At 33.8% G+C, this 13,336-nt stretch overlaps 1 protein-coding gene across 3 annotated transcripts in view; it reads right to left on the reverse strand.

The window, feature by feature from the left end:
- SNX13 (sorting nexin 13) overlaps nt 1–13,336 on the reverse strand; it is a 66,614-nt gene that overhangs the window by 19,942 nt on the left and 33,336 nt on the right. For all 3 annotated transcript variants that reach the window (XR_002435137.1, XM_021386926.1, XM_021386927.1), the window contains 7 exons: nt 11,217–11,355; nt 10,532–10,620; nt 9,344–9,443; nt 8,174–8,367; nt 5,723–5,827; nt 3,900–4,032; nt 1,499–1,536 (listed from right to left, as the gene is read on the reverse strand). Coding sequence is in view for 2 of the 3 variants with exons in the window: in XM_021386926.1 (XP_021242601.1) it covers nt 1,499–1,536; nt 3,900–4,032; nt 5,723–5,827; nt 8,174–8,367; nt 9,344–9,443; nt 10,532–10,620; nt 11,217–11,355 (798 nt within the window). In the remaining variant the exon portion in view is untranslated. The remainder of the gene's footprint in view (nt 1–1,498; nt 1,537–3,899; nt 4,033–5,722; nt 5,828–8,173; nt 8,368–9,343; nt 9,444–10,531; nt 10,621–11,216; nt 11,356–13,336) is intronic.

The following is a 13,336-nucleotide window of genomic DNA, read 5'->3' on the forward strand; positions in this document are numbered from 1 at the left end:
TTTTTGAACCATCACATGCAAATATGTTTTGCAACAGTGCTTAGTAACGGCTTTATGATTTTCCAGCTTAGTTAGGAAAAGCCGCATAAAATTAAGTAGCACATAAACACTCACCAGATAAGCTATAACAAAGAGAAACCCCAATCCATAAAATGTAATTCTGATATGTCAGGTTATTTTTACAAAAATACTTGCAATATTTGAAAGGTCTCCTTAAAGAAATGTCAATTACAATAATCTCTTGTAACACTTTATCAGCATTGTATGCAAATTGATAAATATTAAAAAACCCTAAGTTTTACTTCTGTATCTAACAGGATTTAGTGTAAGTTCCACCTGGTGAACCTTCTCTTCATATTTCTAAATGTAAACAAGATGAAAACAATAGAAATCACAACAACAACAAAAAAACATTAGCAAGCTTCCATGTTGTTATTTACAGTAAAAGTACTATTTTAAAAAATAAATTATGTTCCTCTGCATGCTGCGTATGATCTAACTAACACACTGGAATTCTTACAGAGCTACAGAATCCTCCAAGAAAGAATTAGAAGGGGCTATGAGTCATATGCCAGAAAGGTGCACGCTGATTTCAAACCTTTCTGAAACTAGAGTTTGCAAAGTACTCTCAAATGCACTACTGAGCCTTGCTTATCTTGTTCAGTTAGATATAATATGAAGAAACAAGTAAGATGGAGGAGAGGAAATACATCAAAATTGTTCTGATTTTTACTTTTTGCACATTTTTGACACAGTGTTTTTGGTGGTTTTTTTGAAAGTTTTAAAAGAAGTTGCAGTTATGTTACACTTTATAATCATTTAACCATCGGTTATACATCACTTATTCTACACATCTTTTACATATGAAACCACAAGTACATGCATGAAGCATATTTCAAATATTAAATACATTCACTTTGCTAAGAAAAGGCTCCAGTGAATGGAAATGCTTAAGAATTAGTTGAAAAAAAAAACAGAATATCTGGTATTTCCAAATACATATCTTGAAAGTGGTCAGATTAGAAAACAAAGATTCATATTTTGAACAGATAAAACTCTGATACATGTATGTTTCCAAACCAAGTCCCCCAAAAACCCCACTAAATTAAAATTAGACGCTTTCTTTTACAGCTTAATTGAGATTTTAGTTTCAAAGGATTTGTCTTCACCTATTATTACTCAACTCTGAATTTACGTCTATTTTAACATAAAGAACAGGTATACAGATGTATGTTTTTCATAAATTAACTGCAGTCTACTAATACACTCTTTCAGTGAGAAACTATGTAAGCAATTCATTAGACTCAGGCAAAGTACAAAAAAGAGTTTTATCTTAGAGATTAATTGAGCCTTAATGTGCCTTTCAATATGATTCAAGAGCATAGCAGACTTTTTCAGAAATTAAACTGCAATGAATTAACCCCTCTAACATGTACGTAATTGAAACTAATTTACAATACTCTAGTGTCAGGGAGGGGGGAAAAAAAAGAGCACTTACCAGATTTATGCTGCTAGTAGGTGATCCATTAAAAGATTCTGGGATCAGTGAGGATTGGAAAAAGAAAAAAAAAGTTAGATTTCCTTCAATGTAGGGCCACACACAAGAAATAAAACCCCTCAGAAGTTTTTGTCATTTCATTTCTGTGAAAATTATGGTGGTACTGCAAAACATTTGTACACTACACATAAATACTGCCAGTTCCCAATAATGACATCTAAATGGAAATGTATGGAAGTTTCCACAACGACAAATATGAAATAAATACTCCAAAGAATGTATTTTTATTTTAAGCTCATACTACATTAAATTACTTCACTAAGGAGTCAGTTTAATAGTTGAATAATTTCCATTAGATTTGAGTTAAAGTTAAGGAGAATTATTCAGTTGCGAACTTCCTTGGGGCCACACTGTGTTACAAATAGATCTAAATGTTATTAAATATTTAAACATTTAAACATATGTTTTATACGTATGCATAATTAGAATGTATTTATCATATAGGCATGTATTCAGTCTGTATTAGAGTATAAATACCATGTAAGTCTGTTTTCATACTGAATAATAAAATGTTCTTCTAATTCAACTGATTTTTAAAAACTCAAAGCCATTTACAAGAATAAGCACTAAGATGTGAGAGTACTCAAAGAAACAGAAGAAAAAAAGGACAAGATACTACAGTTAGCCTAACTTTCAAGTCCATACATAAACAAATTAACATAAAGTCAGTATATAATTTGCTCAAAAATAATTCATTTTTATGTCCCATCCAATATGTCTTACAATAAATGCAGGTATCATACTACAGAAGACACAGCAACATTTAAGAAAATTCAGTAGACTAAGGATACAACAAAAAAAAAAATACAGTGATAAAACTCTTCCCCCTCCACCATAATGCGGATAGAAAGGAAAGCAACATTAACATTCTCCAAGTGAAATAAAGCTAGAATTTCTGTCACACTAGCACAACAAAAAATAGCTACTCAGTGTAGCTTGAGTTGTCAGCTGTGCACTTCAGCTTACTAGAGCTAACAACCAAATGCTGGTAAACACCGAATGCTAGCTGGAAATTACAAAATACCAGGCATCCTTCAGCATGAAGTCCACTTTATCTCCACAATACTTAAATAATTGTCCATGCTCTCTGATGGATTCTCTGATAGATTCCATTTCTTCCTTATTCAATCTAAGATTAAATTATTATCTTAAATTTATGTAACTTCTAGAGGTAGGACTACATCCAATATGCTAATGATTTCATTAAATTTACAAATTCAAACATGTTAATTCAAGAACAATCTAAACAGTATCTGACCCAATATAAATTTCCTCAGAATTCCCTTGGATTTGTTAAAGAATTTACAAGGTCATAATAAAATAAAATGAGAAAAATGTTAAGCGAAGAAAATAAAAGCCACAGAATGAAAATACATGAAAATTAGTAGTTATATTCACAAATGTTGGTCTAAATAATACAGAGAGAATAAACAAAGAACAGGCAAAAGAACAAGTAGGTAAAATTAGCTTGGGAACCAAAAAAAGGGCTGCAGAAGAGTTATTATGTAGTCTGTATAGTAATGTAAGATCTGCAGATACTGGAGGCAGTTAAGTGGAAAGAACAAAGCTGATCTTTTTAAGATTCTTCAGGCATTAACAAAATACATCACTAGAGGGTAGTAAAGAACACAACTCTCTTTCCATCTTCAATTGCACTTAAGAATAACTAAGTTCACAAAAAACTGCACCTTAAGGAAATAAAAGCAATATTTTATTTATAAAGAGAGCTGTGTTAAAATTCTTCTTTAGAGCAGAGAGTAAAGAAAAGGAGGGAAGTTATTTTAAACTAAAAGTTTGCAGGGAGATGATTAAAAAATATGATGAAAACTGTATAAAATGAAAATTCCAGAAGTGAAAGCTCGCCAGCTCTGCATAAGAGCAACAGGGAAAAAAAAATCCTGAACTTTCAAGTTCAAGTCATACCATTAAAAAATTTTCAAAAAAATGACTTCCCATATATTCAGTTTTCAGAAAGCTTTAAAAACCTTATCTACGTACTTTTGTTGAGTATTGCCATGTGAATAACGTGGTTATGTATTAAAACAATTCAGTAAGATGAAGAATCTCAATACTGGAGGGGGGAGGCAGAGGAGGAGTCATGAGTATGAACACTTACTTTTTAGCAACATAATTGTGGCCAAAACTTGAAAAAAAAAAAACCCAACAACCTACATGAAGCTAATAAAGTTACTACGGAAAAAAACCTTTCTGCATTGCCAAACAATTTACATAGAAACACAAACAGAAAACAGTAAATTTGAAATTTTAATTGATTTTAACGTAAAAAAAAAATAAAAGAAGAATATTTCCAGAAAATCTCCCTGACAGGTAAAGAGCTCACCTCCTTCACCATCATCTGATCCTCGGAAACTAGGATCCTTCAGCATATCTAGCTCAGCTAACATGCGGACATACAATACATTCTGTTTGAATGAAGGGTAGAATCTTTCATCCCGCAGCATCAATTCATACACCTTATTAAATAAAAATGCCAACATTAGAAATATTAATGTTATGTTTTTTTTAATTAGACAAGCTTTCAAAAATCCTGTTTGAACAACATGTATTATAAGAGTGTCTTTTGGTTTCCTTTAAAACTCTACTGCAAGTCTGAGAAATTTCAGTTTTGGCTTACTCTTGATGAAAAGGTTATGAGAATTAATTGTGATAGAAGAATAACACAGAATAAACAGAAACTCTCTCGCTTACTAGTGATGTATGCACACATAGGAAGAAAAGTAGCACATTAACTGTAAAAGTTTCCTTCCTCTCCTCTTAACCATTCCAGCAGCACTCTAAATATATTTGGTCCTCAACGATTTCATGACAGGTTATTTCTCCGTCTTGATGTAAACATAAACTTGAAAACACTTATGGGAAGATGTGTAAGAGAGAAAGGAAAGGGGAGAAGACTCCACGTATTACTTCCTTGAAGATTCTCAGTTCAGCCAGGACAGTATCATCCTCCATCACAAAGAATTAATGACATCACCTCAAAAATTTATCGACAGCCTAAACAGTGACATACTGCTTTCCTGCTATACTGACATGTTCTTTAGTGTCATCACATCCAAACACCAAACTATCTACTCAATCAGTTAAAAGAATTTTATCATGAAGGTAACTAGTAATTTAATTACATATGGGTTTTAAAAGGAAGAACACACACTATGTGACATTTTAATCCCCTACAAAATTGCCTTAGGAGAATAAGATCTTCACTTACTGATTTTTAAGCAGTACTTACTGGCAATCAATGTGTATATACGTTTTTATGTAATATGAATGAATCTGTACAAGTGGTACCACCTGGTAAGAATACTCCAAAAAAATACAAGTCGTTCTAAGGAAGTCAGTTTCTTTCATAACACATGAGAATTTTATTCTCTCTTCAACAAGAATGTAAGGCCCTTGTAACCTACTTGGAGCAATGTAGATTTGATAAAATGCCTTCATTTGTCTTAAACGTGGTTCTCACATACAACAGAGTGATTCTAAGTTCTGCAGCTCATATAATTCATTTTTAGTACAAATGAGAACATTAAGTTAATGACTAAAAACATAGAAATCTCTCAAACTGGATGTGTAGTTTACTGACAAAACAATCAATCATTCGCTGGAAAAAAAAAAAGTATACATTAAGTTTGAGTGACCAAGTCTAAGTATTCAGGTATTGAAAAGATGGTTTCATCTTCAGCATTTGCTGCTTCTGTGCAGTCCTGAAGGAACGGAATTGGCCAATTAATTTCTTGAAAGAAGTAAAATTTAATACAGTAATACACTTAACTCACCTCTGAAAAAAGAGAGCTAATGACAGATGAAAATTGTACCACTTATCTGTTACTTCTAAAGTCACATTTTCTGAGACTGGTAAACAAACACAAATAATAATCCCATAATTTTTATCCATGCTTCATAATTAATTTAACTCAGGACACCACCTCTTTCTGTGCATTACTTTAAAAATTATGGGCTACATACAGCTAAGCAGAAGGTGACAATGTAGAATAAGATTTGTATAGAAAAGGAAATTATAGAAATGGAAAATAGTGAAACAGGTTTTCGGTTTTTGGTATTTGATTTTCTTCCTCCTCTGGCTGAAGTCAAGTTTAACACCCCACAGTCTTAAAAATGCCAATGAAATAGAGCAAGAACAAAGTATACCTTTCTTTGAATGTCATCAAAGATTTCAGGTGTTGGATCCTCATGGTTCAGTGTTTCTGCCAGTTTTGCTACCAAGTTGTCATCAATATTAACTCTCGGAGATGCCTGTCACAGAGATCTAAATCAACTTTTGCAGCATAAAAATTAAAAAAACCTTCTATTTTCACAAATAAAATCCAATACAATTCTGCAAGTATCTAAGCAAAATATCAAGCTTCTTTATGAGTATTTCTAGCTCTAACTGTCTAGGACAGAAAAAAAGGAAAAAAAACTATGATGAAATTCAGAGTACTAAAACTCAGAAATTTCAGAATTAAGTACTAGAAAACACCTCAAAAAACAATTTATGCACATCACTAGGAAGCCATATACTTACTCAGACTTAAGCATAGTTTTATTTATGAATAGAAAGACTCAGATTCAGAAATAAAGAACAACCCACTAAAGAAACAAAGTAAATGGATGAAATCCTAAAGTGGCAAAGGAAAAAATAACAGCTAGTCAGTTCTGCTAATTTCTGCAGGCTACAAGGAGCACAGTAGCTTCTTACACAGGCTGTATTGCAGCTACCAGGAGAGACAGCCATCAGATTCTCAGTCCTCCTTTGATATGACGTATTTCAAACTACTGCCACTTAAACATTCTTTTAGACAGGCCCAAGCTCACATAATTTCCCATTTTCTGCAACAGACACAGGAACCAGCACTAAACCAGACCCAACACAGCTGCTCAACTGATCTATTTAGCACAGATGAGAGGCTGAGTCGGTTGGCTTTGGAATAGCTCTGGGATTACACGGCTCCTGATTTCAAACTGGTGAGCATTCAGTCAGCAGTGCAAGATCTGGATAGTCTAAAGAAACCCTGCTGATATGCTTGTGAGGTGAAAAAACAAAGTGAAAGAAATAATGCAGAAAGAGAAACATTACAATAGATTTGAGGGATAATTTGCTGAGGGAATCTTTTGAGTAAGTTGAAAGGTGATTTTTTATGCATACACAAATTCTGAACAAAGATGCTTTGTTCACAAGTCTGAAAATAGGCTTCAAGATTGCCAGAAAGTCACCAATTTTTTTTTGTATACTTGTGACTTCTTTGTCAGTCAACATTAATACACAACCTGCAAATTTTCAAATGGAATGTATAGAGTTGCAGTCAGAAATTCAACTCAAAGATCTGAGTGTGTCTCTCTACCAGACTTTTATAAGCCCTATCTTAACAAAGAGAAACACTCTTTGCTTCACAATCATACCTTATTCATATCATGGCTTTTTGGCAGCATCCTCTTTTGTGAACAACTCTTTTCATGGATGACGCACAGAAAGATTAAAATTTCATCAAAAATCTCAGGAGAACCCCTTGAGAACTCACTAAGAATTGCAACCACTTCCATCCATCCAGAGTGATGCATTGGTTTAACAAAAAACAGAGTCAAACAGCCCACTAATTTTATGTTTTTGTTGTCCTCTTTTGCATGTTTTTATAAAAATAAACAACAAAAAAAGTTTTGTTACTTATATACACTAACTATAGTATATCTTTTATGAGGGCTGCCTCCTATTTTATGATGTTGGCCCATAACATCAGAGATGGATGTTGGTGGTATGGCAGTAGATGTTGAACCTTTCCATTAATATTCCATTACATTTTGTTTCCATATGACACAAATGACAGCAGAGGGGCAGACTGACACAGATGTGCATATGAAGCAAAGGTATGACAATGAATTCCTCCAAGCAGAAACAATGACATTCACTGACACATTCTGAATGTCTATGGAGACCAAACTGTGGATGTGAGCACAGTGATGCAGCGAGTGGTGCATCTCAGCAATGATGCTGTTATAGCAGCTGCAGAACAATGGGTCACCTCTGCTGGTGCAAATTTTTACAAGCGTGGCATGCAGGCTCTTCTTCATGGCTGGTGAAAATGCACAGCTAACAGTAGTGACTATGTTAGAAAAATAATGTTTTGTAGTTGAGAATTTGCTCTACCAAATAGCATTATTGTGCTCTTTGTATGGGCTATAGTTTCCAAGGAAATAAATAGGAGGCATTACTTTCAGAGCATCCCACATATACATGGCCCAAGACGATTCCTTTTCAGTCAGTGCAGCCCAGGCAAGCCAAAAGGTTGGACTCCATGCACTAGAGGAAGTAATTTCTTATAACATCTTAACATTTTCTCTATTTTTTCCTATATATTATTATAGAAAGAAAGCATCTGAGGGACGCATTCAATGCTTTTGGTAAAATAGTCAAAGAAACTGAAGAAATTTTCTTACCACTTGACATAAAGAGAGAGAAAACATGCAGGCAGTACCCTAAATGTTAGCCTGTAAACAACTTGTGCTATATCAAATCAACTTCATTATTCGATGTCGTCATAACTATCAGACAACCATCTGTAAAAACACTGATTTTTGAACAATTCAAAAGCACATTATTCCTACCTTTTCTGATAAATATTGCTCATAAACTCCAACTGCAGCTGCTCTTAATAGACCCTTGGTCTGATTAGTCTGATGTTTTCCATCTCTTTGCCGGCTTTGAAGTACCTCCAGCTGTTGCTGTGCTGTAACCCTGTATCCTTCCACTGTCATCCAGAAAAACAGATGTGCTTGGCCACCAGTCTGCTGCATGTAATCTACAAAAAAACAAACAAACAAAAAACAAACAGAAAACATCAAGCAAACAAGCATGGTTATTTTACATATTTTACAGTAAGAATTCTCTACAATTTTAGCTAAAATTTGAACTCCAGAACATGGTTAAGTATCTGGAACAATTAGCTAGGGTGAAAAAATAAGAAGTGCTATATATATGGATTAGCAATAATCAGTAAACAAATCTTATTGCTAATCTTAAAATGCAGATGTAAAAATGGAATCAATCATTACTGTCTGGAAGCAACAGGGTTGTAAAGAATGATACAAGTAGAGAGGAAGTTCAAACTGGAATTCTAAAGAATCACACCCATGTACTGCATTAAAAGACATCAGTAACAAAAAAAAAAGACTGATACTCTACTGATACTCTAAGTGATGATCATCATGAGCATTATTTATTTACAGAACAGCAACAAGCACCAGAAAATGATAAATATGTATTACACAACATTTAAACTATCAACTTCTTGATTATATGGTAAACCTAAAACAGTACATAGATTCCTGTTGTATTTTGTTCTCAGAAAACCTTCAGAAGTCCCATAATCCTCTAAACATAAATCTAACATCTATACTCATTAGCTCCATTAACTTCAGTGAGGCCAACAAAAGACAAACAAAAGTGATTAAGGGCCAGAGTTATTTCAATTATAAAATTCTAAGCAATTCTTTTCTAAACAGAACAAATTTCTTCAGTAACATATGAAGAAAGACTGCAAAATCAACCTTACAGAGAGACCAGGATTGAAAACCAGATTAATACAGGTATACAGAAGTGCTGAGCATGGTGTTCTGAACAGATAATTACAGACTCATTTGCAAAAAAAGGCTTTGGTCACCTCTAGCAAGGACATATTCAACTCTCAGTAAATATTTACATTTAGGTACAAGTATACAACACTGTGAGCCAGTGTATTGCTTCTAAATAGAAACATAAGATAAACTGACACTTACCCATAAAAAATTGTAGTGCAACATTGTCTACCAGGATGTGGTCCAGAGGGACTGTGCAAAGTTTTCCAAAGTTTGCTGCCAGTTTCACAGTATCTATTTCCTGTAAGACATAATTCAGTGTTCATTTTTCTTAATTTTTTTTAAGAATTTCTCCTTACCGTAAAGTAGGCATAATAATAAAAAAACATTATAGACAATAAAGCAGCTTCTCAATGGATTGTTATTTTTACAGTCACTAATAAGACCAAGATAATAAGGTCATTTTCTCATAAATATTTGGCTTCAACTATTTACTACTATATGAGGGGCTGGCTTTTAGCTTTGTCATTCATGTAATGCTATACAAGTCAAATTAACACCAAATCTCTCTTAACTGGTTACAATAGCATGAAAATAAAGTAATGAGATTAACTAATTACAGAATTTCATGGGGTGCAGAACACTACAATTTAAATTTATGTCTGCTCAACTTCAGTCTGTTAATATGACGTTTATTGGTATTACTGTAGTGCTTCAGGATCCAACCACGGAATATTTTAAATATTTTGTCAGTATGCACAGGATTACATTATCACAGAGACAAGCTGAAGTCCAATTAAGAGAGTCAAGAAACAAAGCAAACATACTGACTCTGTATGAATATAAATCAAAACAAACAAGTCAACAGAACAACATTAGGTTCTTAAATTTAATGTCCAGTCTGGCTCAGGCTTTTTATGAACTAAAGCAGCAAACATGTCTGACAAAATACAATGCACAGAGAGTCCTCACTGCACTGTAAAATAATCTTATTGATAAAGGTAGCACTTGATAAGAGAATTTTGCCAAAGACTAAACTTAAAGTGAAAAAGGTATGCACTGGAGTAGCAAAAATAAACAAAAAACAAAACCTGACCCAAATCTAGGTGCATAAATACAAAGATACTTCATGTATTACCTCCGCATCATTTCAGTTCAACTCTTATACTGAATCTATAGCTTAAGGTATACTGACCTATCTAAACTACTAAAGACAGATTCTAAAACTCTCTAAACATGTAAATTAAAGACTAAGCTGAGTTTTATAATGTATCCCTATAATAGCACACTTGAAATTTATTTCAAAAAGCAAGAATTCAGTTAGACTGAACTAGTAAGTCTTTCACAACTTCTCCCTCTCGGAATGAAAAATCATTCTAAAATACTTACTTTGCCTGACTGCAATCTCTGAATTCTTGAATCACATACTTTAATAACGTATAATAAACTGTTTATTTGATTTTTTATAGTGTTGATATCTGAAAGTAAGAAAAAAAAAGAGGATGAACAGTGCAGATGAGTAAATAAACTCGTCCTGAAATATGAGACATACTTTAAGAACATGTCAAACAAAGAAGTGAAATACCACATAGAAAACTCATCAGACTTGCAAAGGTTTTCAGTTTAAATACTTCACTGATAGAAATCAATGAGAAGGATTTCTCTCTGTTTTCAGACTGTTAGCTATTTATTAATATCGTAAGTATTACTGAAATTCATAACCATCTGTCAGGTAAGTTTCAATTCAGTGGAAGTATAAATACTAATCAATTTTCTAAATTAAAAAGAGAAGAAACAAACAAACAAAAAACACTCCCCCCACCCCAAAAAAAAAACAAGCAAGCAAACAAAAAGAACAGGCTCTAGGTAAGACACACACACAAAGAAAATACAGATGTTAAAAGAGATTCGTTTTTAAATACACAAGATCCATGTTTTAACACTTCACATATAATTTCTTCTTAAAAAAAAATTTACTAAGTTTTAACAGTTTAAATTTTCTGAATTTTTGGAACGTTCTTCAGAGATCATGCTAGTAACCACATTTCACATTTTGTAAAATAACAGTACTAACCGTCTCCTGCTGTATCTAGAGATCGAAGATATTGCAGTTCTTCACTTGCTTTATCTTTGACTGCTTCCAACTCTCCTATATTATCACTTAATTTAATAATATTCATGAAGGCCTCATAGTTACAGTTGGAATCACGAATCTGAAACAAAATTTTACAGCACGAATAATGTAAAACCGATAAAAACAAGACCTGAATCATTATGAATTACTTTGATGCAAAGTGGCATTTTGAAAATGTTTTGATACTTCTGGGTCTTCCTTTAATGCTAAAATGTTATACTTTGAGAGAAGCACGAAATGTTCAGAAATCCAAATATTAAGACTGGACATCTGTAAGTCAGCTATATATTTGTACTTTCTATTTCTGTGGGTCACTGGTAATATTCCACCTCACCGCCCTGTCTGCTGAACATATCCAACCTGTCTCTAAGCTAGAGCCAGCACGGCCAGATGATTCCTTCCTGCACTACATACTGTGATCTCAAACCTCATCAGTTTTAGGATATAATCATCTAGACATCCAAACGTTTTCTTCCCCAATACAAAACCCAAAGCTTTTCACAACATTATTTTAAAAAGTCAGTTTGAAGTTATCTTTGTTGAACATCTAAGTCCTGCTCAAATCTGCATTCAGTTCATAGTCTTCCTACTAAATAGCGTAAAAACTTGAATGTAATCTGATTCGCTTTTTTTCCCCCATGCAGAAACATTAAAAATAAAATATAATAATACAAATCAGCAATCTCACACAGAGACTGGACACCACTATCCTGAAAAAATACAGACTCACAGGAAAGGCTGCTTTCCCTGCAACGAGAACAAAAAAATTAGTTTAGAACAGCATTAGTCTCACCCTAGTAGTGAGACTAAGCTAGTAGTTCTACAGTAGTCAGACTAAGCTGAGTAGTTCCACAGTATACTGTCCATTTAACTCAAGCTCTCTTCAAAGGTTTTTGGTTCTTTTTTGTTTTGTTTTTGTGGCTTGTTTGTGATTTATGGGTTGGGTTTTCTCTTAGGTTTGGTTTTTACTCATGCCACTTCAACCAACAAGATTCAGTTGTTCCCTAAGAACTACGGAAAAATAGTCTGAAGTTTTCTCTAAGCTGGACACTAGCAAGCTTTCCTTTTTTTTTTTTTTTTTGGAATCAAAGATTTATTCTTAACTTACTCTTACGAATAATTATTATTGAATTTTTATGAGCAATACATGAACATGGACAAAGTTAAAGCTACAGAATTTTGCACAACATAAGCTTGCTCAGGCTTGTTCTCAGTGTATTTTCCACACTGATCACACTTCGCCCCAGATCCCTACAACAGGCTATTCCAAGCCTTGAAACTGGAAGGAATCTTTTCCAGGGACCTCAACTTCTTGTAATGCCCAGATCACACAGCAGAAAAGAAAGCATCCAGGAGACAACACTAAATGACTGATGAAAGCCAGGCCCACAAGGAACAAAGCGAGCAGTCTTTGTTTAGATTTAGACCTTACCTAAAAATGTAGGTAGAGCTCATGAGACCACTGAAAAGGTTTAAACTTTGCCAAGGATCCCTACGTATTCCCACTCTAATGGTGTCTTAAGACAAGAAATGAAGTATTCTATAATGTCACCATGACCTAGTGGAATAAGAACTAGGAAATGCCTGAAGTAATATTCCCTGTGAAACTCTAATCCTTGATACTCTTGTAAGTAATACTGAGCTATTTTAGTATCTACTATTATCCCAAGGATAATAGCTGCCCTAATACTGCCATAAGATGAAGGCAATCTGCTACAGGGACTTGAAGGAATTTATCCAAGTAAAGGAAGCCTGCTGCATTGTTGAGATCACTGGAAACTGCTTTACGAATGCAGCATGGGATCTTGGGAATGTTGGCAGCTTTACAGGATGTGCATGCAGGTGCAGACAGCTGAGTCCTAATGCTGTTTTTAGTATCCAAAGCAAGGTTGGAGAGAAAACCACATCATCCATGTCTATCATAAACACTCACTATCACATGGAAATGTAGCAGTTGGTCTGTGCTGCCAAAGCACATTGGCATGAGCTGCACAGAAAAGAGACTATGAAGTGTGGATACCTTTGACCAAAGTTAACTTAAAAATGTATTCATTAGAAGT

This window comes from Numida meleagris, chromosome 2 (genome assembly GCF_002078875.1).
Source record: "Numida meleagris isolate 19003 breed g44 Domestic line chromosome 2, NumMel1.0, whole genome shotgun sequence".
NCBI lineage: Eukaryota > Metazoa > Chordata > Aves > Galliformes > Numididae > Numida > Numida meleagris.